The 27,443-nt window shown below is 46.8% G+C and overlaps 3 protein-coding genes across 4 annotated transcripts in view; 2 read left to right on the top strand and 1 right to left on the bottom strand.

Annotated features, from left to right (window-relative positions):
* The window catches only part of Recql5 (RecQ like helicase 5), a 40,456-nt gene extending 18,417 nt beyond the window's left edge, over positions 1–22,039 (bottom strand). Inside the window, exons 1-8 of one of the 2 annotated variants that reach the window (XM_029483267.2) lie at positions 21,736–22,039; positions 21,244–21,391; positions 19,109–19,230; positions 16,454–16,972; positions 15,814–15,919; positions 14,094–14,205; positions 11,720–11,882; positions 6,012–6,091 (exon numbers count right to left, since the gene is read on the bottom strand). In XM_029483267.2, coding sequence (XP_029339127.1) covers positions 6,012–6,091; positions 11,720–11,882; positions 14,094–14,205; positions 15,814–15,919; positions 16,454–16,972; positions 19,109–19,230; positions 21,244–21,391; positions 21,736–21,738 — 1,253 coding nt within the window. In that variant the 5' untranslated portion in view covers positions 21,739–22,039. Of the gene's footprint in view, positions 1–6,011; positions 6,092–11,719; positions 11,883–14,093; positions 14,206–15,813; positions 15,920–16,453; positions 16,973–19,108; positions 19,231–21,243 lie in introns of both variants that reach the window. The other variant, XM_021175418.2, reaches the window with a different exon arrangement.
* Positions 2,506–2,898, top strand: Erln (endoregulin). Its single transcript, XM_021178419.3, has one exon. The coding sequence runs from the start codon at positions 2,515–2,517 to the stop codon at positions 2,674–2,676; it is 162 nt and encodes a 53-aa protein (XP_021034078.2). The 5' UTR covers positions 2,506–2,514; the 3' UTR covers positions 2,677–2,898.
* A 40-nt stretch (positions 22,040–22,079) lies between the features above and the next one.
* The window catches only part of Sap30bp (SAP30 binding protein), a 31,883-nt gene continuing 26,519 nt past the window's right edge, over positions 22,080–27,443 (top strand). Inside the window, exons 1-3 of the mRNA XM_021175419.3 lie at positions 22,080–22,235; positions 24,049–24,158; positions 26,397–26,444. Of these exons, the coding sequence (XP_021031078.1) occupies positions 22,130–22,235; positions 24,049–24,158; positions 26,397–26,444 (264 nt within the window). The 5' untranslated portion in view covers positions 22,080–22,129. The remainder of the gene's footprint in view (positions 22,236–24,048; positions 24,159–26,396; positions 26,445–27,443) is intronic.

The raw sequence follows: 27,443 nt of genomic DNA, 5'->3' as shown, positions 1-27,443 counted from the left end.
GTGTGTGTATGTGTGTGTGTGTGTGTGTGTGTGTGTGTATGTGTGTGTGTGTATGTGTGTGTATGAATGAGCGCACACACACAGACACACACACACGTGCACAAAATGTATAAAAAAATTTAATGCCAGGAGTTTTACAAAATGTGCCAAAGTTTAGTTATGTTTCAATTGTTTCGATGGGAATATGGAGTGATAGCAAAGTGGTCACATAGGTATTAATAGAGACAACAGCTGTCGTCTGCTCTAAGAGCTCAGACTATACAGCTGGCTCCAAACTCCAACTGTACCAGCTGCACAACCGAAGTTGCTTAACCACATTGTCCGTCCTTGCTGTAAAGCTGGAGTTGTGGTTGTCATTTCTGCTTCATCTGTTGATACCATGTCACAGTCAACATTGTGATCATAGAAACAAGCGCAGCTGCCATACACCAGTCTGGGAACAAACAACTGACTCTTGATAAGAACCTCATTTAACCCATGGGCACAAACCACAGCAGGGTGTGCCAGAGTCCCGCCTGCTGGCTGTGTGCATCTGGCAGGCCAGGAAGTCAGTGAGTTTTACACAAGGAAATGGCAGGCGACAACGCTTCCCTGAGCTTGTTCCTCACCTGTCAGCCACTCCAGGTTAGACCCCAGAGGATTGGATGACAGATACCCTGGCATCCCAGAAACTGTTATTCAGTGAGCATTTCCCAAACTCTGACGGCAGGATTGATGAGCTGTGGACTAGAACGTAAGCCCTTCAGAGGGAAAGGCCCACCTCTCTGATCTTACAACGGGCTATGGCAGGCCCACATGCCTAACCTCTGAAAGGAGTCAACAGTGGCCACCAAGTTCCAAGCAAGGCCAGTGTAATTAGTCCCCTTCCAAGGCGCATGTGTGCATGCATTCATGTGTGTATATATGTGTGTGTGGTGTATGTGTGTGTGTGTGTGCGGTCACCCCCTCTCCAGCTTCTTCTCTCTCTCTCTAACCACAGAACCAGCAGAGGCCATGCAGGAGGCAGGTACTGCGGGGAAAGGCTCCGTGTGATAAGCACTCCTACTCTTACCCAGAAACCTGTTCCAGGCAGCTCCTGTCAGAACTGCAGTTAATCATTCACCCAAACCACAGGAAGGAAGGAAAGAGTGCTCCCCACGAGCTCTGAGAAGAGTGCTCCCGGTGAGATCTGAGAGCTCTGGATGGCTCTAAGGCCCAGCTCTCATCAGCGAGGCTGACAGGCGGCCTGGGGCACAGACCCACTCTCTCTTCTCACCCTAACTCAGGCTGACCTCTCTCAGGGACTTAAAACTCAACTCCTCCAATGCCATCACAGAAGGGTAGAATCCTAATGGAGGGAATGAGGGAGGGAGTGGCAGTTGCCAGGCAACCAGTCTAGCCCACCCTTGTTTGCTCTGGTGGCGGCAGCAAAGGTGTGGTCAGAGTATTTGGCAACTCCCTGGGCTGCCAACAGTAATTTCTTTGAGTTGGGGCATAGCTGTGGTCACCTGGAAGCCTCTTCCACCCAGGAACCCCAAAGTCTGAGGCCGGAAGGACAGCCTGACTTGCTTTGTCCTCAGAAGATTCAAGACTATTAACAGAAAACCAGGTAATGACATCTTTCTTCTTCCCCCACTCCCCAAACGGCTGCAACCCCATTGACACCAGCTCCACTTCCGTATTATGGCAAGGCCTCCTGCTCCCAGCTGCATCCAAGGACACTCAGCTACGCTTTCTTCCTATCCACCACCAACACTTTTTTTTAAAGATTTATGTGTGTGTTGTTCTTACGTATGCATTTCCACACATGCACTCCTGGTATTTTCAGAGGCTAGAGATGGTGTCAGGTGCCCTGGAACTGGCATTATGGAAGACTGTGAGCTGAGCAGTCAGTGCTCGGAGATAGGGTTTTCTGTTCTCAGCTGGCCTGGATTCCTGGGCTCAAGTAGGAATTCAGCCTTCTGTAGAGCTGAAACTTAAGTCACCATCACCCAGATAGGCTGATAGACCAAGCTCTCAAAATGCCTCCCAAACATTTGGGAATTGGGACAATAAGAATAGGAGACCTACAGGTGTACACTTTAGGTTCTAGCTAGGAAGGCCTCAGGGACAGGAGAAATATCAGGCTCATAGCAGAGTTTTTCAAGAATGAGCCAGAGACTCTGGAGGTAGCCCTCAGCAGCTTCCAAGCAGGAAATCCCATTTCCCACTTTTTTGGTTTTTTTTTTTTGAGACAGGGTTTCTCTGTGTAGCCCTGGCTGTCCTGGAACCAGGCTGGCCTCAAACTCCGAAATTCACCTGCCTCTGCCTCCCAAGTGCTGGGATTAAAGGCGTGCGCCACCACCCCCGGCTATTTCCCACTTTTTGATGTTAGAGACTTTGAATCCAAAGACTCACCATCCCCGCAGTGTTGGTGAGCGAGCTGTGTGGAGCTGTCCAGGAGGTGTCACGGACAGCACCACTGGGCACAAGGCCTTCAGAGCTCTCTGCACTCAGGGCCTCTTGTCTCCTCTCTTCCAGATTTCCGTTGGCCAAATGGTACCGCCAAGGAGCATCCAGAATGTAGACTTCTGGAAGAACCCGTGGGATGTGGGGGGCCTGACAGTGATTGGCTTGTTCACCTCCACGTTCCTGCTCTTCATCTTATTTGCTGTTGTGTTTGGGTATGTGGAAAAGGCTGTGTTTGAAGAGGAGTGATCCGTCTCCTCGGCGGCCTAGAAGGCAGCAGAGAGAGAGGGGCTGACCTGCTCAGCCCTGACCAGCAGTGGGCTTCCAGTCCCTCTGGCTCAAGAAAGAATCTCTGGGAACCACTGGACCTTGCCTAGGGGTTGGCCAGTTAGCCAGGTGGGAAGGCAGGTGTGGTACCATTTCTGGCTCTCTCATCCTGCACCAGCTGAACACTAAGCACACGGAGAAGAACTCTGCTCTGCCTCAGATGAGAGAGAGCAGCAGTGGCTAACCAGATCTTCTGATGAGGGTCCCTGGCCAAGCAGCTATTTTCAAGTCCTTGACAGAGAAGGACACGAAATGTCAAGTGAAGTAAAAATTCCTTCTCAGATCCATTATCATGAGCTCATTTTCTACGCAGACCTGTTCTTCTTTATGCTGGCTTCTCTAGCAACCACACTAAGGTCTACACGTCCTCGAGGGCTCTGACCCCGTGAACAGTAGAATCAGTCTCATGGGCTGTTTGACACGTGCCCCAGGCTCACCACAGGACCTTAGTTCCTCAGCTGTCCAGGCTTTCCCACACATCCCCCTGGCTAGGATACTTTGTCTCATGCCTCCTCACACTCTCTTGGCTTGACTACTTACTGCTTCCTTGTCCCTCAAAATCTCAGTCCAAACCTGCCTTTTCAAATCCATTCTCCCTGACTCTGACACCAGAGACTGGGAAAGGGCATTCTGTTACTCTCAGACAATACTCTACAGGGCTCGGGAGGCGGCTCACCAGCTAAGAGCACTGGCAGCTCTTGCAGAAGATCCTGGTTTGATCCACAGCACCTATGTGGTGGCTTACAACTATTTGTAACTCCAGATGCAGGGGAAGTGATGCCTTTCTATGGCCTCTGTGGACACCAGGCACACATGTGGTGCTAAGATACACACTCAGGCAAAACATCCACATGCAAAATTTTTAAAAAGAAAAAAAACTCCACCATGTATTTTTTCTTCAAAGTACTTTCATGAGAACTTTTGTATAAGTAATTATATATTAACTAACTATACATTGCCCCACCGTCAGTGCCCTTGACAGACATGGCACAAGAGCAGACAGACACACTGATGCTGCTGGGCCGCAGAGCCTCCTAGTGCCCAGCTCCACAAGTCAGCTCTGCCCAGGCCAGCATGGAAATCTCCTCTTGCATCTTAAAATGCACACAGGTTACTTCAATGCCTAATAGCCACAAGGTTAAAGTCCTGCCATGAATAGGTTTCTTTTGTGGCTGCAGCTCAGAGAAAATGACTACATGGAGGAGACAAACTAAAAACCACTGGCTGCCCCGCCCCCCACCCCACCTCAATTGGAATGGACCTGAATACCCTCTCTGGTGATCCCAGCCCAGTGCCCACATCCCACCCTACACAGCCCTACAACAGTTTCCTTTCAGAATGTACCCACTTAGCTGAGCTTACCCCATTGGCTTTATCCCTCCCTGCCAGGTGCCTGCCTTAAGGGGTGCTGGTGTCACCCGACTCAGCCTCAAACCAGAACTATTCTTAGAAAGGCAACACCCTTCTGTTGAAGGGGCTTTCTTGCTTCATGCATATACTGTCCCCACAATGAGTACTCTCTTTCATGTAAAGGACAGAGGGGACAGAGATGCCAGCAAGGTTTACTTCACTAGAGACCTGGGAATCCCGACCTCCAGACCCTCCCCTGTAGCCATCAGGATGGAGGTGATGCATCTCCTGGACTTCTCAGCCCCACAGAAGCACAGCCCCATCTGCCTGCCGAGGCAATGAGAAGACCCAGAAGAAAGAAAGGCAGAGGCCCCAAGTTGGGTCTGTTCTAAGGCATGGTAGGCTTTAGCACTCTGGTCTCAGACAAGAACCTACTAAGATTTTTTGCAGAGGAGACTGACAGCTGGAACACACGGTTCTTTCATTCCTCACCATAAAGAGCTCTGGAGGAGGCTGAATTTAGTACATTCATGTACCAGTGGCTGGAGAGGGCTTTGGTGGTATGGTTTTAACCAAGGGGGGTGGGTAGCTGGCACAGCAACCCACAACTTTTTAGCATGTGATCTGACCAAATTAGAGATGCTGTTTCCAAAAGGAATTACTTCAGTCAATGAATAGGAAGAAGTTGAGCATCCAAGTGCAGAACCAGATAAGCAGGACCTCTTCCCCCTTTACAGAGAGCCTAAGTAGACCTTGTGGACACGAGTTCTGGGTAACTGGTCATTGGCACTCGGCTTCAGGATGAGAATATCTGTGCTTGGAGTGTAAGTCAATGGTAGAGGGCTTGTATACTATGTGCGAGCTCCTGGTTCAATCCTTAACAGCACGAAAGCAGACATCCCCTCTTCGCCCAAAGACGCTCCTCTTACAGAACCCAAGATAACCCATGTATGAGATGGCATATCCAGCGTGACAATCACGAAGCCCAAGTCAGTAGCTTCTGACATGAGATCTGTAACCATGACCCGTCTGGGCCAAAGGCCTCATCAGCTCTCGGGATTTTTCCACATAGAAAAAGGAATGTATTATTCCACCCACATTGACTCCTCTTGGGTATCATTCACACAGGGTTCTATCGACTACATGCCCAGCACAGCCTATCATTGAACAGCTAACCGTCTCTCTCCATAGCTGGCCCATAGCTCCTTCCCCACTGCTACAAATGTATACAAATAGATAAGTGGGTTCCACATAAGCAGGCTGGCATTTTGTTAGAAAAGCTGATTTAAGCAAAGCATGCGCCACCCCGCCAACCACCAAAGATGAGTGGGCCCCAAGCTTCTGACTGGGCTCTGTATAAGAGAACAGCTCACCAGGTGTGGTGACGTATGCCTGTGATCCTAACACTTGGGAGGTGAAGGCAGCCAGGATAACCTGAAGTCACAGGCCAGCCTAGGTTACAGGAGACTCCATCGCAACAGCAAACAACCCAGCATGACCTGGTTCAAGTGTTCAGAAGAGGCAGCGCGATCGGTTAGAGCTGATCCCATTACTCTGCAGGAAACTGCTCATGGAGCCAGGCAGCCATGGAGTAGGCAGAGGAATGGATGACTGTCCCACTGTAGAATAAGTCCTCACACACACAAGCCGGAGACTCAGGGGGACTCAAAAAAAGGGAAGGGCCCTGACTTGGCAAGCAGGGGTCCCTTGGGCTACCAAGGGCTGGGTTGTGTCAGCTGAGAAAGTGAGGGCTGCTGGGAGAGGGCGTGGTCTGACACTAGTCACAACCAGCATAAGTCATTGGCCTTTCCTCCCTGTGAGGAGCAGGGAGACAATGCTGGGATTAACCACAGGGCCCTGCTCCTGCCACCAGTGAGTGGCTACGTCACATCCCTAAGCCCACTTACCCCACTTCTTCACAGAAGGTCACCAGGGCTTCAAAGGCCAGCAGGGTGGCCTTATCAGACGGTTTGTTCCCCCTCTTTTCCTGGAGAGAGAAAAGGACCACTTAGTCCTCCAGAGTCATAGAGAGTGCTGTCACAGTCAGTAATGGAGAAGACATGTGAAAGGGCACTATTGAAGCCAGTTCCCAAGCGGGGATCCGGGCCTGACACTGGGTCAGCATCTCTGAACTACGAGTTGGACTTTCTCAATGGGAGGCGGCAAGAGATGACATTTCCAAAAGGATCTCAGGCGATTCTCATGCAAAGGGCCCTGGACTAACATTTGGGAAACTACGATCTTATCCAAGTTCTAAACAGTAAATACATGCACAGACTTTGGGTCCTTACAACGACATACATGTACATATATGCCAATGTGCATACCAGAAGATAGACTAAACTGTTAACCCCTATCAGATTCAGATTATGCATTTTTTGGTCTCTTTTATATTTTCCAAACGTTCCTTTAAAAACTTAGCAATTTAGAGTCAGAGAGAAGCACACTAGGTAAAAGTACTCGTTATTAAGCCTGAGGTTCTGAGTTCAAACCTCAGGACCCACATGGTGCAGGGAGAGAACAGTTGTTCTCTGCCCCCCGCCCCGCCCCCATGTGATCACATGCAATAATAAATGTAAGAAAAAATTCTCAAGAGATGCTGGAGAGATGGCTCAGTGGTTAAGAGCACTGGCTGCTCTTACAGAGGATCTGAGTTCTATCTCCAGCGCCCATGTGGTGACTCACAATCATTTGTAACCCCAGTTCCAGGAGATCCGCCCCTCTCCTGACCTCCATGGGCACCAGGGACACATGTGGTGCACACACATACATGCAAGTAAATACTCATGAATACCAAATAAAATTAAAAATATTTTTTTTTAAATACAGAAAATAAGCCAGGCAGTGGTGTTGCATGCCTTTAATCCCAGCACTCAGAAGGCAGGGGCAGGTGGATCTCTGAGTCTGCCTGGTCTACAGAGTGAGTTTCAGGACAGACTCACACAGAGAAAGCTGATCTCGGGCGGGGGCGGCGGGGAGAAGAAATACATAAAATAGATATTTGAGACAATACTGACTTTTTGCTTTTAGGTTATTCATCCCCCAACACACAAAAATGCATACTTTGGTCAGGACAGGCAACCATAAAAAACACTAGGAGTATGAAAATAAAGACCATTACTGCACATATATTAGAAGTAATAGTGAAACTCAACCGGATGCTCATCTTCAAAAAAGTATTAGGGGGTCAGAGAGACGGCTCAGCGTTAAGAGCACTGTTGCTCTGGTAGAAGACCCAAAGTCTGGTTCCTATCGGCCACATGATGTCTCACAACCATCTGTTAACTTGAATTCCAAGGGATCTGGTGCCCTCTTTGGGCCAGCAAAAGACCAAATACACACTCATACAGGCAAAATATTCATGTACATAAAAACAGTAAGTTAAAACATAGTAAAGGGTTTTTTTATGCTCCCCCCAAGACAGGGTTTCTCTGTATAGCCCTGGCTGTCCTGGAGCTCACTCTGTAGACCAGGCTGGCCTCGAACTCCTAGTGGTCCACCTGCCTCTGCCTTCTGAGTGCTGGCATTAACGGTGCACACCACCACCTCCAGCTTGCTGATTTTGGTTTTGTTTTGTTTTGTTTTGTTTTTTAAAGAATGTCAGCCAGGGATCAAGTATAGTGACACTGCCTTGCCTAGCACACATGAGGACCCAGCAATATTGATTATATATTGGTGTGCAGTGCTAGGGATTAAACTTGGGCCTTGTCCATGCAGATTAGGCAAGAGTTCTATCACAGAGTTGTCCCTCTGGCCCCAAGCTGCAATGTCCTGTGCGAGCAGCCTTTTCCTCGGTATGGCTATGTCAACATCGTTCCGAGTTGAACGCGTGGTTACAGTCTTACATTTGCCGCCATCTCATTTCCTCCTTGGTGCGGCATTGTTTCCTCTGAACAGCAGTTGCTTGTCCTGCCCTGACCTCTACATCTCAGTGTGACATAATCAAGAATTCATTTCAATAAGACCTCAAGATGGCAGGTCAATTTGATCTTTGAAAACATTCTAGAGCCTCTAGCCCCTAGACCCCAACCAAGCAGCATCTGAGATTTTGCTCCAGGCCAGTGTCTATTCACCTTTCTGGGTTTTCTTCGCATTTACATAGCAAACCCGTTACCCTTACAGCCATCTCCCCAGCAGGCTGTTGTGTCTAGTTTTGTGTATGAGTTTTGCCTGTGTGTATATCTGTGTACCGGGTGCATCCCTGGTACCCGAGGAAGCCAGGAAAGAGTATCAGATCCTCTGGAAGTGGAGTTATGGATGGTTGTGAGCTGCCAGGTGGGTGCTGGGTACTAAACCTGGGTCCTCTGCAAGAGCAGCAAGTGCCCTGAACTACTGAGCCATCTCTGCAGCCCTGGGTTTGTTTGTGTGTATGTGGTTTTGTGAGTGTTTTTTGTGTATATGAGTGATTGTGTGTTTCTGTGTGTGTTCGTGTACTTTTTTTTTAATAGATTTATTTATTTTTATACATAAGTACACAGTTGCTGTCTTCAGAGGCACCAGCAGAAGGAGTCAGATCTCATCACGGGTGGCTATGAGCCACCATGTGGTTGCTGGGATTTGAACTCAGGACCTTTGGAAGAGCAGTAAGTGCTCTTACTCACCCTGTCTGTGTACTTTTTAAAGATGCACTTGCTTATGAGTGTTGCTTTTTTTGTTTGTAATGTACAAGGATGTTTTGCCACCATTTACTTCTGTGTACTACGTCCATGCAGTGCCCAAGGAGACCAGAAGAGGGCACTGAATCCATTGGGACAGAAGTCACTTTAGCCATCTCTGACACTCCTCACGCTAGACTTTGTGTTGTTGTTGTTGTTGCTGCTGTTGGTTCTGTTTTTTTAACATGTTCTTTTTTAAATCTTTCTCTCTTTTTTTTAGATTTATTTGTTTTATGTGAGTACACCATAGCTGTCTTCAGAATTTTTTCTATTTTTAAAGATTTATTTATTTTATGTATATGAGTACACTGTTGCTGTCTTCAGACACACCAGAAGAGGGCTGGTGTAATCCAATCCCATTACAGATGGTTGTGAGCCACCATGTGGTTATTGGGAGTTGAACTCAGGACATCTGGAAGAGACAGTGTTCTTAACCACTGAGCCATCTTTCCAGCCTTCCCCCAACCCCTACCCCACCCTGCCCCACTCTTTGTTGTTTAATGAAGTCTTGCAAATTGGGTTTTTTTGTTGGTTTGTTTGTTTTTTGACAGGGTTTTTCTGTGTAGCCCTGGCTGTCCTGGAACTAGCTCTGTAGAGCAGGCTGGCCTCGAACTCAAAGATCTGTCTGCCTCTGCCTCTCAAGTGCTGGGATTAAAGGCATGTGCCACCACTGCCCAGCAAATTGGGGTTTTCCAAGCAGACATTTGCTTTTTCTATTTCTCTTGGTTTATTTTGTTGTTTTTGAGATATAGTATGACTCAACCTTCTAGGCTGGCCTTGAATTCACTATGTATCACAGACTGGCCTAAAACTTACAGCAATCCTCCTGTCAGCCCTTTACTCTCACTTGGGTAGGAATCAGAAATAAGTTGCAACTATGGTGTGTGTGTGTGTGTGTGTGTGTGTGTGTGTACAGTATGTGTGTACAGTTTGTGTGTACAGTATTGTGTCTGTGTGTACAGTATGTGTGTACAGTATGTGTGTGCAGTATGTGTGTGCAGTGTGTGTACAGTATATGTGTATACAGTATGTGTGTCTGTGTGTGTACAGTATGTGTGTGTACAGTGTGTGTGTGTGTGTGTGTGTGTGTGTGTGTGTGTGTACAGTATACCTAAGGAGGCCAAAAGAGGCTGGAGCCTCTGGAGGTGGAGTTAGTTACATACGGTTGGAGCTGCCTCATATGGGTACTGAGATACGAACTCAACTCTTCTACAAGAGCAGCAAGCACTCTCAGCCACCAGGCCAACTCTCCAGCCCCTTTTTGCTTTGCTTTTTAAAATTAGCATATATTTATTATAACCAGTGACAAGTCCGTGACATTTTCTTTTTTTCTCTTTTTTTTAAAGATTTATTTATTTATTATATGTAAGTACACTGTAGCTGTCTTCAAACATACCAGAAGAGGGAGTCAGATCTCCTTACGGGTGGTTGTGAGCCACCATGTGGTTGGTGGGATTTGAACTCTGGACCTTTAGAAGAGCAGTCGGGTGCTCTTACCTGCTGAGCCATCTCACTAGCCCCCGTGACATTTTCATACACATCTATCATGTACTAGGTTCACAGTCAGTCGACAAGAGCGCAGCAGAGGTCAATGCTGGTGTGTTCCTCTATCACTCTCTACAGTTTTGGCTACGCTGGCTAACCTGGGAGCCCCAGAACCTCCCGGCTCAGCCTCCCTCATACAATGTCATCTTACCACTCTCCTCCTCCTCTTCAAAGCTGCTATTGTGAGTTATCGTTTATTCCTATCCTCCTTGAGATAAGTACACACAAGACCAGCCTTAGTTTCTGGTTTTTGTTTTGTTTTCTTTTGTTTTATTTGCTTGTTTGCTGTGGTGCTGGGAACTGAACTTGGCCTTACAAGTTCAACTTGGCAGTATGAATTCTACCACTGAACCATGCCTAGTCCCTTTAGTTTTCTGAGACAAGGTCTTGCTCTGAGGCCTAGGCTGAACAGGAACTTACTACTTGGTTGGTCCTGACCCTTCAATCTCTCACCTCTGCTCCTGAGCTCAGGACTATAGGTGTTCACCAACAAGCCCAGCTGGTTTTTACTTAAAAATCTTGAAATATGTGCTGACAAGATGGCTTAGCAGGTAAATATGACTTGATTGCCTTCAAAGCTGACAATCTGAGGTCAATGCATAGGACCTACTTGGTGGAACAAGAACTGACTCCTGCAGCTGTCCTGATGTCCACACACATTCAGTGGCAGTCCCACCACACCAAACAATGGGCACTAAAGAAGCCACCAGGCATGTTGACATACCCCTTTAATTCCAGCACTTTGGAGGCAACAGCAGATGGATTCTCTGAGTCAGCCTGCTCTAAAAACTGAGTTCCAGGGCAGCCAGGGGTACACAAAGAAACCTTGTCTTGAAAAACCAAATAAATAAGCAAACAAATAAATCAAGATGATCTTTCTCTCCCAAGAACATAAACTATTTTACCCTTAATTTTAGGGTTTTTTTGAGGTGCCAATCCTTCTGAAATTCATACCCATATCTTATAGGAACCTAATTTTACCTTTTTCTCAGCACTGACTATTCAAGTCTCTCCTCTTCCTGGTGACTTATAATGTACCTACCTCACACCATATTCCTTTCTAGGTTGGGTCTGTTTTGGGCTGTCTATGAATAATTGTATAATCAGCAAAAAAGATTTAAATGGCTAAAGAAAAACCAGAGAACATGGAAAAACACTTATGTAACAAAGTTCAATAATCAAGGCAGGAATAATTTTGGCTACCTTAAAAAGCACACATACACAATAGTACTCAGCTGACAAACATCTAACCCAGCTTGTCACCAGCAGCCTACTCCCCCTCCACACCATCCTCATGGATATGCTTTCTAGGCAGGGATTCCCCTCTAGTTACTCAAGCTCTCCAGGATCAGCATGAGCTATATGAATGGACTGGTGAGTTCACACACCAAAGGCTTCTACTGCCTGGGACTTACCTGGAGTTTGGCTAGTTCCTTCCTGATAAGGAAGTTGACTTGGTCTCGGTCATTCCTAGAGTAATACAGGCGGCACCAAGATGGTTTGCCATCCCTGCCAGCACGGCCAGACTCCTGGTAGTAGCCAGCCATGGACTTGGCAATATTCCAATGAGCAACAAACCTGTAGGATGCAAAAGGACTTGATAATGATGGAAGAGCTAAGTGTTCTGAGAGCAGTGTTCCTGTCGGGAGAATTCACTCCATAGTGGCCAGGTACTGAGAAACTAACACACAAGAGACAGATTCTGGAGTAAGTCACAGGCAGCTGGGTGAGACACCTGTGCCCCTCACAGGCCTCTTGCCATAGAACAGCCCAACTTAGAGGCCATAGCACAAGGTATGGGAGAAATTCTAGTAAATATGGCAAAATTAAATATGGCACAGCCAGGACTGAAGGGACCGCTCAATGCTTAAGTGCACTGGCTTCTCTTCCAGAGTACAGGGTTTGAGTCCCAGCACCCTCATGGCAGCTCACAGCCTTCTCTAACTCTAGATACAGGGAATCCAATCTCTTTTGGTCTCTGCAGGTACTAGGCACACCAATGGTCCACAGACACACATGCAGGCAAAATACCCATACACAAAAAATAAAAATGGAAAACCAACAAAACCCTTAAAGCTAGAGGCCAGGACAAATACTGGATTTAAGAACAGGCTGGGTGTGTTGGTGCACATCTTTAGAATAGTCAGGAGATAGATCTGAAAGCTTGAAGCCAGCCTCACCTACATGAGGTTGTCCAGGCTAGCTGGGGATGCACAGACCCTGTCTCAACAAATAAAGATCAGAGGCCAGAGAGACAGCTCAGCTGTTAAGAACTGTACTTCTCTTATAGAGATCCCAAGGCTTAATTAGTATCCATGTTGAGTGGCTCACAACCACTTGTAACTCCAGATCCAGGTTTGTCATTTTTAGCCTGTATGGGCAGTGCACTCACATGCACATGAGCACACCACAAGATAAAAATAAAGCCTAAAAAAAAGGTAAAAATTGTTACTTCCGAGTTGTATGATTTTGGGGGTGTTCAAGACAGGGTTTCTCTGTGTAGCCCTGGCTGTCCTGGAACTCACTCTGTAGACCAGGCTGGCCTCGAACTCAGAGATCCGACTGCCTCTGCCTCCCGAGTGCTGGGATTAAAGGCCATCACGCCCGGCTGAGTTGTATGGTCTTATTTTAGCACTTGAAGAAGGAACGGGTGTTTATTAAGTACCTACTATGCGTCAGTTACTACATCTGTCTCACTTGTTAGTCAGCATCACATGACTCTACAGATGATAAAGGAGATGGGAAAGGTAAGTGTATAAGAACACCCAGGCCGGGCGTGGTGGCGCACGCCTTTAGTCCCAGCACTCGGGAGGCAGAGGCAGGCGGATTTCTGAGTTCGAGGCCAGCCTGGTCTACAAAGTGAGTGCCAGGACAGCCAGGGCTACACAGAGAAACCCTGTCTCGAAAAACCAAAAAAAAAAAAAAAAAAAAAAAAGAACACCCAGGAAGGAAGAACAGAGTAGGATCTGAGCCTGTGGTAGTGATTCCAAAGTTTGCTCCTAACAAGCCCTGGCAGACTGGGGCTCAACTCTTGATTCCATAACCTGTGATTTCTCAAATGTACAAGTTCTGTTAGTACCGTGACTAATTCCCATCAGTGACATGGTGAGGCTTAATGGCACGTAAAGGCATTATTGATGCCGCTAGGACAGAGGGCTTCAGGCAGTTGTCTAAAAGCTTTCCCAAAGTCAGATCATGGCTAGAAAGAAAAACCCTCCCTCAGAGTAGCCAGAGGGAGACTCAGAGGCTCAGCTGAGTCCCAGCTCTTAGGGACTGGCAGTAAACAGTAACAAGGGATGTGAGTAATGGGACCTTCCCCTTTCACTCTCCATAGGAGGAAGGTGTGAGCAGTTACTCACTGCAGCCTCCTGACAGTTCTACCTGAAGGATGGCATCAACCAGACTGGTTTTTTGTTTTTTTTTTTCAAGACAGGGTTTCTCTGTGTAGCCCTGGCTGTCCTGGAACTCACTCTGTAGACCAGGCTGGCCTCGAACTCAGAAATCTGCCTGCCTCTGCCTCCCAAATGCTGGGATTAAAGGCGTGCCCCATCACCACCCGGCTTCAACCAGACTGTTGATAGACAACCTTGATAGCAAGGCTGCTAGGTTCCCTGGGGTGGGGAACCACGACACTCAGAAACTGCAAGCATTCAGCCTGTGTACTGTGGATTTCCCCAGGAGGCTTCCCCTCCTCAGTAGCACACAGACTTGGGACTTTGTACACAGGACTAGGCAATCCACCTGAAGCCAAGCCCTAACTGGGAAAGAAAGGCAAGAACCAGAGCTTACCGGACATTAGCTTTGTCTACTCCCATCCCAAAACTGATGGTCGCAACAATTACAGGGACCTTCTCCTCCATCCACTCGTTCTGTACCTGTGTTCTATCAGACGCCTTCAGGCCTGGAAAGGAGGGGAAGGCAGTCAAGGAAAACTCACATCCTCGTGGGTTTAGTGCGTTTATCGTTGGGGCAGTGGGGAGTTATTCTGGGTGTGACAGTGTCCTGGACACTTAACCTATAACCTGGATCTATCACTTCTTATCTACATGACCTTGGTACAGGCACTCGACTAAGGAAGAACTGAGCCAGTTAGGCATGGTGGTACATGTTTCAGCTCAGTACCTGGGAAGCAGAGACAAGAGGGTCTCTGTGTTTAAAGCCAGCCTGGTCTACGTAGTGAGTTCTAGGACAGCCAGAGATACATAATTAGACTTCATTTTAAAAAAATCTTAGCCCATGACTGGAAAAGAATATTTAATAAAAATGAGACCTAAGAACTTATGTCCATATGTCTCAAAAGTCTGTGGTCTAGATTTAATTTTTTTTAAAATGATATTTGGGCCCCCCCCCACACACACACAAAAATCACCTTTGGCTAGAGAGAGGGTTGAATAGTTAAGAGTATGGCTGCTCTTCCAGAAGAACAGGGTTTGATTCACACCACCTGCCACACCACCTCCAGTAGGATCTGTGTGACAAGTTCCACAGACTGAGGCGATCAACCTCAAAGGGGGGGGGGGCTCCTGGAACCGGCTGTGGAACTCTTCACCAGAGAAAAATTATTGAGCCGTAGTTCTCATGACAATCTATCTGTTTTGTTTTCTCTTATTCCCTTTCTTATTTACATGCTCCTAGTAGCCTAGGCCAAAATCTTAAGTGAGAATAATGGGTAAGAAACCATCCCTAGAGATGGGGTCACTAACATGACCTTATCCCCAGGGAAACCAACGCTTTACTTTCTAAATTATTTACAAAACTATGATGATAGATAAAAAACTTTCCCAACAATAAAATTTCATATGGCTACACGTGTGTCATCGGAGGTCAGTTTTGGTATATGGTAAAGAAAGCCTTAATTAGAAAGAATTAAAATAGTTTAAATTTATATATTCACGATTTATTTAAAAATCAGGCACTAGATGTTAAATAATAATTGACCGTGGGGCTGGAAAGTTAGTTCAGTGGTTGAGAGCACTGACTGTTAAAAATTTATCAACCTGCTCCTAGAAATATGCCACTAGCCTTGGACGACAGCCCCCACTGTATACATCCTTTTAGAATTGTTATATTTTGATGATTTACGATGATGTTACCTGTTCTGTTGTGATCCACTGAACACATAGTTTCAGAGTTGTAATGCTTGGATGATTTTTGTGCTTTACTGTGCCAAGTGATTTTTGTTGTTATCTGTGATTGTTTCACTGGATATAGTTTCTAAGAGCTGTAATGTTTGGTTTTTTAATGTGTAAAATCCCCTGCTTGGGAGCTGCAAAATACACTCATACTCAAACTGTCTCTGTGTTTGTTTCTGCTTGTCACTGCCAAATCCTTACCCACCTAGCTTCGAGGACCCTCATTCCAGGGACCCCCATACCCGACTGGGGTGGTCTGTGGCAAGCACCCACATTACAATTCTCAACTATCCGTACTCCAGTACCAAGGGATCCAAGGCCCTCCTCTGGTCTCTGTGAGTACTAAGCATGCAAGTGGTATACAGTGGACCTCTTACCTGCGTGGTAAGCCTTGGCGTTCACGCCCCTGCTGCTGAGCTCAATGGCCAGTTGTTCACAAGCTTCTCTAGTCCTGCAGTAGACAATGCCACAGCCAGAGGACGACTGAGCAGGAAGAGGTGGGAGGGTGTCAGTCAGGAGAAGGGTGGTACAATCAGCCCACTCACTAGAGCACAGCACTCTTCAAAAGCTCCACGCTCTCTCACCAATGTCTCCGTCTTCTCTGAGGCGGGACAGCCAACAGGGCTCATCACTTAAAAAAAAAAAAAAAAAAAAAGCAAGAGCAATCCTGGCATAGTCTGGTGTATGCCTTTAATCCCAGCAATCGGGACAGGGCAGATCTCTGCTTTCAAAGCCAAACCGATCTAAATTAGGGGGTTCCTTAACACCCAAGGCTACATTGTGAAACCTAGTATCCAAAAAAAGGTGAGGGAAGACCAAATCAAAAATCTAAAATCCAGCCTTTCTAATTCCCATCTCCTCTCTGAAAACCCTATGTAGGCCTACTAAACATGCGAGGACTGTTTACCTGCCTATCCTAGGAGCTGGGACCAGAGACTCCCAGCTAAGACAACTAGGAAACAGTAGCTGTGTCTGTGCTGCAGACAGCACTCTAGACTCCACACCCCAGCACCTCACCCCGTTCTCAGCCTTCTGTCCAAGAGCCTTAAGGCAGAAGTCCCTCAGATTGCCATAGACATCGGGAATCAGTTCCTTGAACTGCACATCATAGAAGAGGTTGGCCCGGAAACAGGGTGTCTTGAAAGAGGCGACTGGCTGCTTCAAGTGCAGGGCAGCAAACACATCCTCTTGAACCTGTGGGGTGGCTGTGGCCGTCAGAGCCACGCACGGGGCATGTGCCAAGCGGGAACGTAGGGCACCCAGACGCAAATAGTCAGGACGGAAGTCATGTCCCCACTGGGAAACGCAATGAGCTTCATCCACCACCAAGTAGGAGAGCAGGTTTCGGGACACCAGGGAATTCAGGGTGGGCTGGAAGGAGGCTGAAGCTGCCATCTCTGGGGTAATGTACAAAAGTTTGGTCCGAGGTTTGTCTCGCTCCAGGTCAGACAGCAGCTCCTTCCTCTCCTGTACCGAGAGCTTTGAGTTCAGGGAACTAACTTGTACCTTCAAGGCCAGCAAGTGGTCTACCTGGTCCTGTGGGTAAAGAAGAATATGGAGTGGAGCATCATGAGTCCTCAGGACCAGGCAATCGGCACAGCATCTCAACCACGGACCGTGAAGGACCTCCAGCTACCCTCCAATATGTCTTCTCCTCGCCCAGCAGAAAGGATGGTAAAATGGATGGGAGGCCAGGCTCTGGCATGAGAGGAGCTGGATCTATGGTGGCTCACTTAGCTCCGTTCCTTCTCATTCACCACACGCGCCCTGCTGCCCACCACAGTAACTACCTGACAGGGCTGTGATGAGAATGAAGTGAGACTTTGCTCCTTAAAGGTGAGATGGGAGATACCTTAAAGGTATAGGCTTGTAAGCCTAGCACTTCAGATACAGAAACAAGAGGATCGGGAGTCTGAGGCCAGCCCCACCTATAGACGTTAAGTTTGAGGCCAGTCTGGGCTGTATGGGACCCTGCCTCAAAAGATAAAAAAAGATCAGAATGAAGACGGGCGTGGGAGGTAGCACACACCTTTAAACTCAGGAGGCAGAGGCGAGGTGAATCTCTTGAGTTTGAGGCTAGCCTGGGCTACATAATAACTTCCGGGACAGCCAAAGCTACACAGAGAGATCCTGTGTCGGGAAAAAGCAAAGGAAACAAAGCAGAGTGAGTGGAACAATGGGCGCTCCCACTCCTGGCACAAAGCCTTGGTGTAGTGAGTATCACCGAGTGCTGCTGCTGCTCTCCACCCCTCTGCCTATGTGGTCGGTGGCTCTCAGCCATGTGCCTCTGCTTCCTCAATCCTACCCGCTCAGCTGCAGGCACTGAATACAGGCAGGGCGGCTGCAGGACTGACATGAATAAGTTTTAGTTTCTCTCCACCTCGCTTCTGCTGCACATCCCTGTACTATGCCAAAATGTCCCCATATCGACTCCTCAACTACCCACCCAGGAGAGGGAGTATATGCATGCATAGATATGGCCGAATACTTTTGGGGACCATAACAGAAGGAAGAAACCTCTAAACCAGAAGTGGCAGCATGTCTTTAATCCGGCACGGGGGTGAGGTGGGGAGGTGGGGGAGTGGTGTAGGCAGAGAATCTCTGTGAATTCAAGGCTAACTTACATATGGAACTCAAAGGTCAGCCAGAGCTGCACAATAATACCTGTCTCAAAAAAAGAAAAATAGGGCCAGAGAGATGGCTCAATGATTAAGAGCAGTAACAGCTCTTCCAGAGGTCCTGAGTTCATGAGCAGCTATATGGTGGCTCACAACCATCTATAATGGGATTCGATGCCCTCTTCTGGTGTGTCCGAAGGCAGCTACAGTGTACTTATATAAGTAAAGTAAACAATTCCTTAAAAAGGAAAAGAAAAACAACAAAACCTCAGTAATTCACCCTGACTCAACACAGTGATGTGCACTAGTGGAGAAATCTACATGTGGGGAGTAGAGAAACTCAACATAGTTACCCAGGCAAATCAGACAAGAGGCAAAGGCAAAACAGAGAACTGAAATTTCTTTCATTTCTCTCTCTCTCTCTCTCTCTCTCTCTCTCTCGTGTGTGTGTGCGTGTGTGGGTGGGTGTGTGTGTGTGTGAGAGAGAGAGAGAGAGAGAGAGAGAGAGTTCTCCTTGTATTTATGTCTGTGTATATCACTGAGGCCTGGTGCCTGAGCCTCCACATGGGTGCTAAAAATTGAACCCGCTTGATCCTTTGCAAAAACAAGTGCTCTTAGACCGAGCCAACCCTCTAGCCCCAGACAGTAACGTTTCCAGCTGTAAAATCCCTTCTCTTCAAGCTGGGCCTGGGATTTTATAGCTGGAAATTTTACACACTCAGAATCCCAGCATTCCTGAGGTAAGATAGCAAGAATGGAAATTCAAAGGCAGCCTAGGCTTAAAAAAAAAAAAAAAAAAAAGCCAGTAAGATGGAGCTACAGGTAATGGCATATGAATGAAGTATTTATGAAATAAATTAAAAGTAAAATTGGCAGGGGACAAAGTGAACTAACAGAAGGGAAGGGCAAAAAATGGGGAGGGGGCAGGGAAGGGGTTGGGCCCCAGATGCAATGCATGCTTTCCTGAAAACTGGGAAAGAAAATGGCCAAAGCAAAACACCCCTGTCCCTCATCATCTTTTTGGGGTTTCATGTTCACGCCCTGAAAGACTCACCTGAATTAAGGCAATGAGAGGAGAGACTACAACGGTGATCCCAGTGGCCAACAGGGCAGGGAGCTGATAGCACAGAGACTTCCCTGCCCCTGTGGGCATGCACACAAACACATCCTTGTCACCTGCAAAGACAGCAGAAAACACTTTAACAGATCCTGGCTGCCTCTTGCACTAACACCTCTGAAGAAGCAATTTGTTTTCTTTATTATTATTTATTTATTTTGGTTTTTTGAGACAGGTTTCTCTGTGTAGCCCTGGCTGTCCTGGAACTCAATTTGTAGACTAGGGTGGCTTCAAACTCTGAGATCTGCCTGCCTCTGTCTCCTGAGTGCTGGGATCAAAGGCGTGTGCCACCACGCCTGGCTTTTTTTTTTTTTTTTTTTCCTAAAAGGATTTTCATTACTTAACAGTGGCTGGCTTGGAATTTGCTGTTGACTGAGCTGGCTTTGAACTTGCTTGATCCTCCTGACTCTGCCTTCCAAATGCTGGGATTACAGGTCTGTCTAGCCAAGCCTGGCCTGGATGTTGTAAATCAAATGAGAATGTAGGAAAAGCACCTAGCAGAGCATACATTCACAGGAGTGTCTTGGTATAACGTTTGTTTCCATGTATTCCCTTCCCCACTCTTCCTATGTAAAGGGCCTTGGGAGACCTAGACATTCGGAGAAACTGCTTCTAACAGTGATACTGTGGTGGCTAAAGAAACTCCATTTTGTGCTAGGTACCCATCTGTCTCTGACTCACGTTTCTGGAGTTTCCAGTAACCTTGACTCCCTGACTCTGCTCAGAAATGTGCAGCTGTGACCATCTGCCTGTTATGCTATGACTTAACTGCAGTTTGTGGCTTCTGTAACTTGCTTATGCAGACATTCAAAGACTATTTAGAGGACACCTTGACTATCTTATCTTGGCAGCTTTGGGGGATTTTGCCTTTAAAAGCCTTTCTTCACCCACCTCTGTGAAGCATGTCTCTGATTTGGGTTAGAGACTGTGGCCCTGCCAACAGCTTTACTAAGTTTGGCTAATTACAATCTAAATTGAGTCTGGGAGTCTTTCACCATTGGTCCTTACCAATGCTTAAATAAGGGTAGTAAAAGCAAAACAAACAAAAAGTTCTAAACAGAGCATTCATTGGGTGTTGTGGCGCACGCCTTTAATGCCATTGCTCAGGAGGCAGAGGCAGAAGAATCTCTGAGTTCCAGGCCAGCCTGGTTTATAAAGTGAATTCCAGCACAGCCAAGGCTACAGAGAAAAACTGCATTTCAAAAAAAAACCCAAAAAGCAAGAAAGTATTCGGGGGGGGGGGTGTGTATAGGTAGAGGAAGACAGATCTCTGGAAATTTGAGGCCAGCCTGGTCTACATAGCTAGTTCTGAGCTATCTAAGAAGCCAAAGCTGCATGGTGAGAACCTGTTTTTAAAAAAACAAATCAAAACAAGGCTTGAGTAGTCCTGAGCCTCTAGGCTATGACTGTTTGGATTAGACACATCCAGGGAAGCAGAGTACCGGTTACCCCGGGGTAGATATGCAAGGCTATTTATCATTCAGTCCTCTGTTAATAAGTCTGTCGTTGGTGGCACTGCGGCTCCCATCTGGACAAGCTATCTCCAGCTTATAGTGTTATTAGTCTCTCCCTTTCTACCTGGAACTCAAGCTACTCGCTCTTCCAGGAAAGGATTACCTAGGGCACTGACAAGATTCAGCAGTACTCCCACTTTTGCTACTACTTGCACAGGGACAAGAATGGGAATCTAGGAACAGAAGTCAAAGACAAACTGTTGAGTCTGGCTATGAAAAAAACCAGAAGTGTGAGTGGTTCTGTCCAAAATTTGTAGGTTATGATAGCCCACACCTGTAATACCAGTACTTAGTAATCCAGAGGCAGAAGGACCGGCTCAAATTTGAGGCCAACTTGATGTATATAGAGAATCCCAGGCCGGCCAGGGCTACACAGACCATCAATAAACAAACAGATTCCCAGCAAATACCCACTAGCTTTGGTCACGAAAGAATTCCAAACCAGTGGTTTTCAAAGATTTCCAAAGGGTGAGGAGGTAGGAAGTCAAGAGGGTGTTGTGCTACAGAGCTACTACGGTACCGCCAGCAGTCTGCAAAACAGGTAGCTTGGTATGTTACCTTTCACTACAGCCATGGTCGCACTCTCTTGTAAAGGTGTTTTAAAAGAATCAAACCCAAAGACTTTCTTCAGGGTGCTCCGGACTCGCCGCTCCCGGTCGAAGGGAGTGGAGAAAGGACGGGCGCTCATCTTTGCAAAAAGCAGCAGCTAAAAGGTTAACGCAAAGGTGGGCAAAGGCAATCCCGAAAAAATCCTCTGCTCCACTTTAAAATATAGCCTATGTTTCTCCTGCCGAGTAAGCTGCTATGTTACACTTAAATATCTCATTCTCCAGCAGTAAAAGTGAAGGCTGAATTGCTTCACGCAATACATTCCTGAGGGACTAACATTACTTCTCCCTTTAATGAAAATAAAAACAATGAACTTTCCAGGTCAGGAGGACAGAACTACAAACCGGACCATAACAAAGCCCACAAACGTCTTCAAAGTCGACTAGAGAACTTGGAATCCTTTTTCTAGGGTCCTTGTTCTAGAAGCGAAGCCATAGATACCATTCATCAAGGACGCCGACCCCCCTTCCTCCTCTGAGCCCCCAAGTCAACAGCTCTCGCCCTTCGCCAGACAAATGCTCCCCAAGATGTCAGACCCCAGGCTTTTTTCGGTTGGCTCTGCAGCTTTTGAAAGAACACTACTCCCTAACTCGAACTCAGAAGCCAAACCGCCCGAGAAGTCAGCGAAGTAGAAGCCGCAAGACCTTACTTCCGTCCCGTGCTGATGACGTTTCCAAGAGCTGAGCATGGGGGCGGAGCCATGCCCAGACACGGCCCTTTTGATTGGTTGTCATTCGGGCGCGGAGTCTCCTGGGATCCGGAAGAAGTTGGTTTTCTCGCCCCTAAATCGGCTTATGAGTCATAGGCCTGAGCCACACCGCGCTGTGGGAATAAGATGGCGGGGAAGAAGAATGTTTTGTCGTCTCTTGCAATTTATGCGGAATATTCAGACCCTGAATCTGATGGCGAAACTGGAGTCGACGCTGTAGGCGGTGCGACTGGTGAGACTTGAGCTGGAAGGGGTGGAGTCTGTTATGGTTACCAAATGCTACCTCTCTAGCGGGGCTTGGGGAGAAGATGCTCTTTGTGCTCCAGGTATCGGGTCCTGGAACCCCAAAGCGCAGTGGATGTCCTTGGCCAGACAGAGCGTTAGAACCTCTAGCACAGTGTGAGTGATCTCTCTTTCTGCGATCCTCTGCGCAAGGCGTCATGCTGGCCAGAGGGTGGACCAAGGGGGGCCGCATCAGTCGAGACATCACTGTCACGTTTTTTGATGGGGAAGAGAGGAGTGAAATGTACCTGGAGGATAGTAAAACTTGTGTTTTGTTAAGTTGGTAACTTTTTAGGAATCGTTTCTAAGTCTGCCCTAGAGTTTTTAAAAATGCATCTCTCCTAAGTGCATAATTCTGTAGCTTTTTCTTAGAATATGCTGGACAAGCCTTTTAAGGCGCTAGGGTGATTCTGTTGTTTGGTGAGTTTTCAAAGCCTATCAGTCAGTAATTCTGTTGCCCTCAGACTGCGAAGCACAGAGGGAAGAGATTTCTTGAAGGAAGCAAATTACCTGATATACTAGAGCTTTGGGTCTTCTTATCTGCAAAGTAGGGGCAAAACAATGAGGAAGACAGTCTTGTGCATAGAAGGCGTTTTTGAGGTTGCATATGACACAAGATAGAGATGTGTATGGTATGTCAAAACAGGAGTTTAAAAGACCTGCTGGGCTGGTTCAAAGAGGGGAAGACTTTAACTGCCCTAATAGGCCAACAGCATGTAATAGTTCCCCAACCTTTGGAATTGCTGGGAAGCAAACCCAGGGCCTTACACTGTTAGGAAAGCACCCTATACTTTGTTACTTCCCCAGCCTATACTGAAAATATTAGAACATGAATTTCATGTTTGGTTTTCTTTTCATATACATCTGTACATATGGAGTGGGCCATGCATGTGAGTTCTGCCCATGGTGGACAGAGGGAGGCACCAGCTCTTCTGAAACTGGCATTTGTGAGCTGCCTGATGTGGGTACTGGAAACTGAACTGTCAAACTTACAGAGATCTGCCTGGCCCTGTCTCCAGAGAGCTTGGATTAAAAGCATGGGACACCAAACCCTGTACATTATGCACTCGTATAAGAGTCATCTTCCAATACCCCTGTTCTTGTTTGTTTTGAGACAGGATCTCCCTCTAGTCCTGACTCTCCTGGAACTCAGGCTGATCTAGAACTCAGAGATCCTCCTGCCTCTGCCTCCCAAGTGCTGGGTTCAAAGGTGTGCACCACCATTCCTGGCACAACCCCTGGTCTTTTCTTTTTCTTTCTTTTCTTTTTTTTTTCTTCCTCCCCCCCAACCTCCAGGCTGAGGACAGAACCCAGAGCTCTACCACTGAGCTAAATCCCCAACCCCAACCCCTGGTCTTAAATTGTTCTTCCTAAGTACAAATTCAATCTGGGCCTCGGGCCACTTACTTGAGACTTAGGTTCCCCTTTTTTTTTTTTTTTTTTTTTAAAGATTTATTTATTATATGTAAGTACACTGCAGCTGTCTTCAGACACTCCAGAAGAGGGTGCCAGATCTCGTTGCGGATGGTTGTGAGCCACCATGTGGTTGCTGGGATTTGAACTCTGGACCTTCGGAAGAGCAGTCGGGTGCTCTTACCCACTGAGCCATCTCACCAGCCCCAGGTTCCCCTTTTTATCTTCAGAAATAATCTTGGCCATTCAATTTTCAGAAACATTTTTACATCTCTCCCCTCTCCCTCTCTCTCTCTCTCTCCCCTTCTCCCTCTCTCTCTCCGCCTCTCCCCCTCTCTCTCCTCTTTCAGAGGAGAAAGGTGGTTTGGTATCTGACGCCTATGGAGAAGATGACTTCTCTCGCCCAGGGGGTGATGAGGACGGTTATGAAGAAGAGGAGGACGAGAACAGTAAGCATTCGGTGGGTAAATCTCCCAGACCCAGAGCTGTTGAAACACTATTCCATTCCACGGTCAACTCTGTCCCTTTTCCCTTTTGCTTTGGAATCAGTTGGTACCCGTTGAGGATGTAGCTCATGGGAGAGTGCTTTGCCTAAGCATGTCAAGGACTTGATCCCCAGCACCACAGAAAGAAGAAAAAAGTTGAGTTGGTTGGGTGGTATTAGCTCATTTTGAAAGTTAAGTCGTTTTGTTTTCACGTGGACCACATTGTATTAGCTTTTGAATTGAGCTTTTGGAAGGAGGTCTTTTGGGTTGGGGTTGATTCGAGTGCTTCACTTTGTAACAAGGTAAGGAAGGGCAGTTTGCTGGCTGTCATCCACACTTTGATGCTTTGGTTATGTTCCACTGGGTGTTTTTGTCAGCATCGCCTCCCCTGGTTCTTCCAGAACTTCCTTGGAGTTAAGTAGGTACAGGTGACACAGACAGGAGGACTGTGGCCTTGTTAGAGGAGACGCAGTTCATGGCACACAGCCACCTGAGCTGTATTACTTGGGACTTTAAAGTCTGGAAGGGGAAGGGGCAAGGGAATTCAGGCTGTTGTTTAGCACAAAAAGGCATCTAAAATTGAATTTGGTTCTTGAATCTGGCATAGTAAAAGCAGCATTCACTGAAACACTCACAGCGTGCTTTATTTTATTCTTCATGTTGTTGTGTGGGGTTTTTGGTTATGTGTTTATATGTAAAGGCTAGCACGAGAATGTTCTTTAAACTAGGTTTCGTGGTCCATGTCCTGCAAATGTATAGCATTCAGGTGCTAAAGCAAGAAGATTGAAGATTCAAGAGTATATTCCTGTCTCAAATAAGCAAAAATAAAGACTGGGGATGTAGCTCAGTGGTACAGCGATAGCACTTGCCTAGCATTCGCAGGACCCTGGGTTTGATCCCCAGTACCACATAAAAACAACAGCAAATAAAACATTTCACGGAATGTATTTTGTATTCTCTTTTGAGAATTCTTCATGCCTTTATCCCACCCATCAGTGATAATTCAGAGTTGAGTAAAATTGCTAAGAAAACTTGTGGAAACTGGAGTGTGTGTGTGTGTGTGTGTGTGTGTGTGTGTGTGTGTTGTGTTGTGTATGTGTAGTAGGGGTCAAGCCAGAGAGTTGTTCCCCAGCATCAACTACAGCTTTTAGTCATAGTGGTTCACAGCCTGTAACCCCAGCATGAAATGAGGGTTACAAGTTCAAGGTCATCCTTAGCTAAAAGGAAGGAAGCTTTGTTACGTTTTTTTTTTTTCCCCCGTGCGTGTGTGTGTGTGTGTGTGTTTGCATATGTGTTCTTAAAATACTAACCCACATCTACTTTCTGTCATATTCAAACTATATGATATTTTAGTTTTGTTTTTAAACCTCTCCTGAAACCCCAGTGCAGATACTGGGGACTATTTGAGCATTCTGCCAAGCTCCATCTTTGACTGTGTAGTTGGTTTCATTTTGAGAGAGCTCTGTAGGTGGCATTGCATTGCAAGCTTTTGCTTCCCTGGCACGGTCCAGGGCACTTGTCTAAGAACCATCGAGGCATAGTTTGTTTGTGTTAACATCTGGAGGGCCGTGTTGTGTTTGGGATAAAGTCTAGTAAGTGGTTCACATCTGCTTCTTAGCTTTTGCCCTTATGGAGTTGTGGGCTTACATTGGAGAGTTCGGTGCTCTCATGGTTTTGACTCAGTCAGATCTCCTTTGGGTAAAGGAAAAGGCTGAGAAGAGTGGATCAGTGACAGTAATGTGAGCATCCCAAAAGGCTGTCCCTCGCCCTTTAGTTCCCCCCTCTCCCGGTCCCTTGGTCTGGTGATTTGATGCCCACCTTTCTGTCATTGCTTCTGACTTTAGGTGCCACCTAACTGTTGAGCAGTGTGGTGGCTGTGGGTATAAATGCAGAAGTGGTGAGAGGATTCATAGCCTTGGCTTTAGTGACTGCAGATCGTGTTGCATCTTCCCTCTCGTCATACAGTTTCCTTCAGGAATTTTCACCGATGTAGATGATGGCACCCTATTTTGAGCTGCAATCCCCCACCCCCTCCAGAACGTCTCCTTTTCCTTTCTCTTTCTCTAGTTCTGGGTTGTGTGGTAGGGAAGGGTTCCTGGTGGGGTGACTGCAGCTAGGAAAACAGTCTGTTTACTCCAACCGCTGGTTATGTGTGTAAGACAACCCAGGCCCACTCCTTTTAAGTTTAATCCTCTAAATTCTTTGTCTTGTAGGAAGATGACGATTCAGAGACTGAAAAACCTGAGGCTGATGACCCAAAGGTATTTGGTGTTGGCTGTGGCGGGTGGCTGGATTCAATCAAGGCTTTTAACATTCTGACTCAGGTGAAACGTGGGGTCAGGATCTGTCCCACAGGCACACAGAATGGACATTTTCTGGGACCATTTAATGAAGACCCTTAAGGCCACTAGGAATTCCTGAGGCTTGAGATAAAAGCCACAAGAGGCCAGTCTGGGCCCTATAACCCATACACGCTTAAGTCCAGCCCCGCTTTCCCAGGTATGTGCCAGTCACGCACGCACATGGTCTTTTTTGAAGCAGCCTTCTTTCTCATAGGTCTTTCCAGAAGCAGCCGAGAGTAATTAGCAGTGGCTCTTGTTGCAGTCCTAATGCTCCTGTGGTAATGGAGGCCCAGTGCTTGGAAAGGTACCTTTCTCAGAATCGTGCTTTATACTGCAAACATCTCCCTTGGAGGAGTAGATACAACATCTCACAGTTGCAAGCTGCTCTGAAATAAGCCAAAACCTTCAAGGTTGCATAAGTGAAACTTAGGAGACTTAAGCCTGGTAGTAATATAAAACAGGAGTCTCATGATCTACGGGTGATTGGGTTTCCAGGACACCCCACCTTCATGCCCTGTACATATGCAAATCCAGAGCTTCTCACAGTCTTTATTTAAAATGGTATATTTACATATGACTTATACATATATAACACAGGTTAATTTTAATTCCCCCTGCTACTTCCAGATTATCTCAAATTATTGTTACACTGTATTGTTCAGAAAACGATAAAAAAAAAATCTCAACACAGATGCAATTTAAAAAAATTAAGCCCATAGCTGTTTTAGTTCGTAGATGTGAACTATGAAAGGGGGCAGTGTATCTGCTGAATATATAGCATGAGCTATATATCAGATCAGATGAGCTATCCATCCTCAGATATGGCCGTGCAGCCATTGGTATAAACTCAGAAAGGCTGCAGAAGACTCGGAATGTGTTTTACCGAGGATGCAGGAGTAGACAGTGTGGAGCCCAGAA

The sequence above is a fragment of the Mus caroli genome, unplaced genomic scaffold (assembly GCF_978045245.1).
Source record: "Mus caroli unplaced genomic scaffold, Mus_caroli_1 scaffold_13, whole genome shotgun sequence".
Taxonomy (NCBI): Eukaryota; Metazoa; Chordata; class Mammalia; order Rodentia; family Muridae; genus Mus; species Mus caroli.
This window is presented reverse-complemented; position numbering and strand designations above follow the sequence as displayed.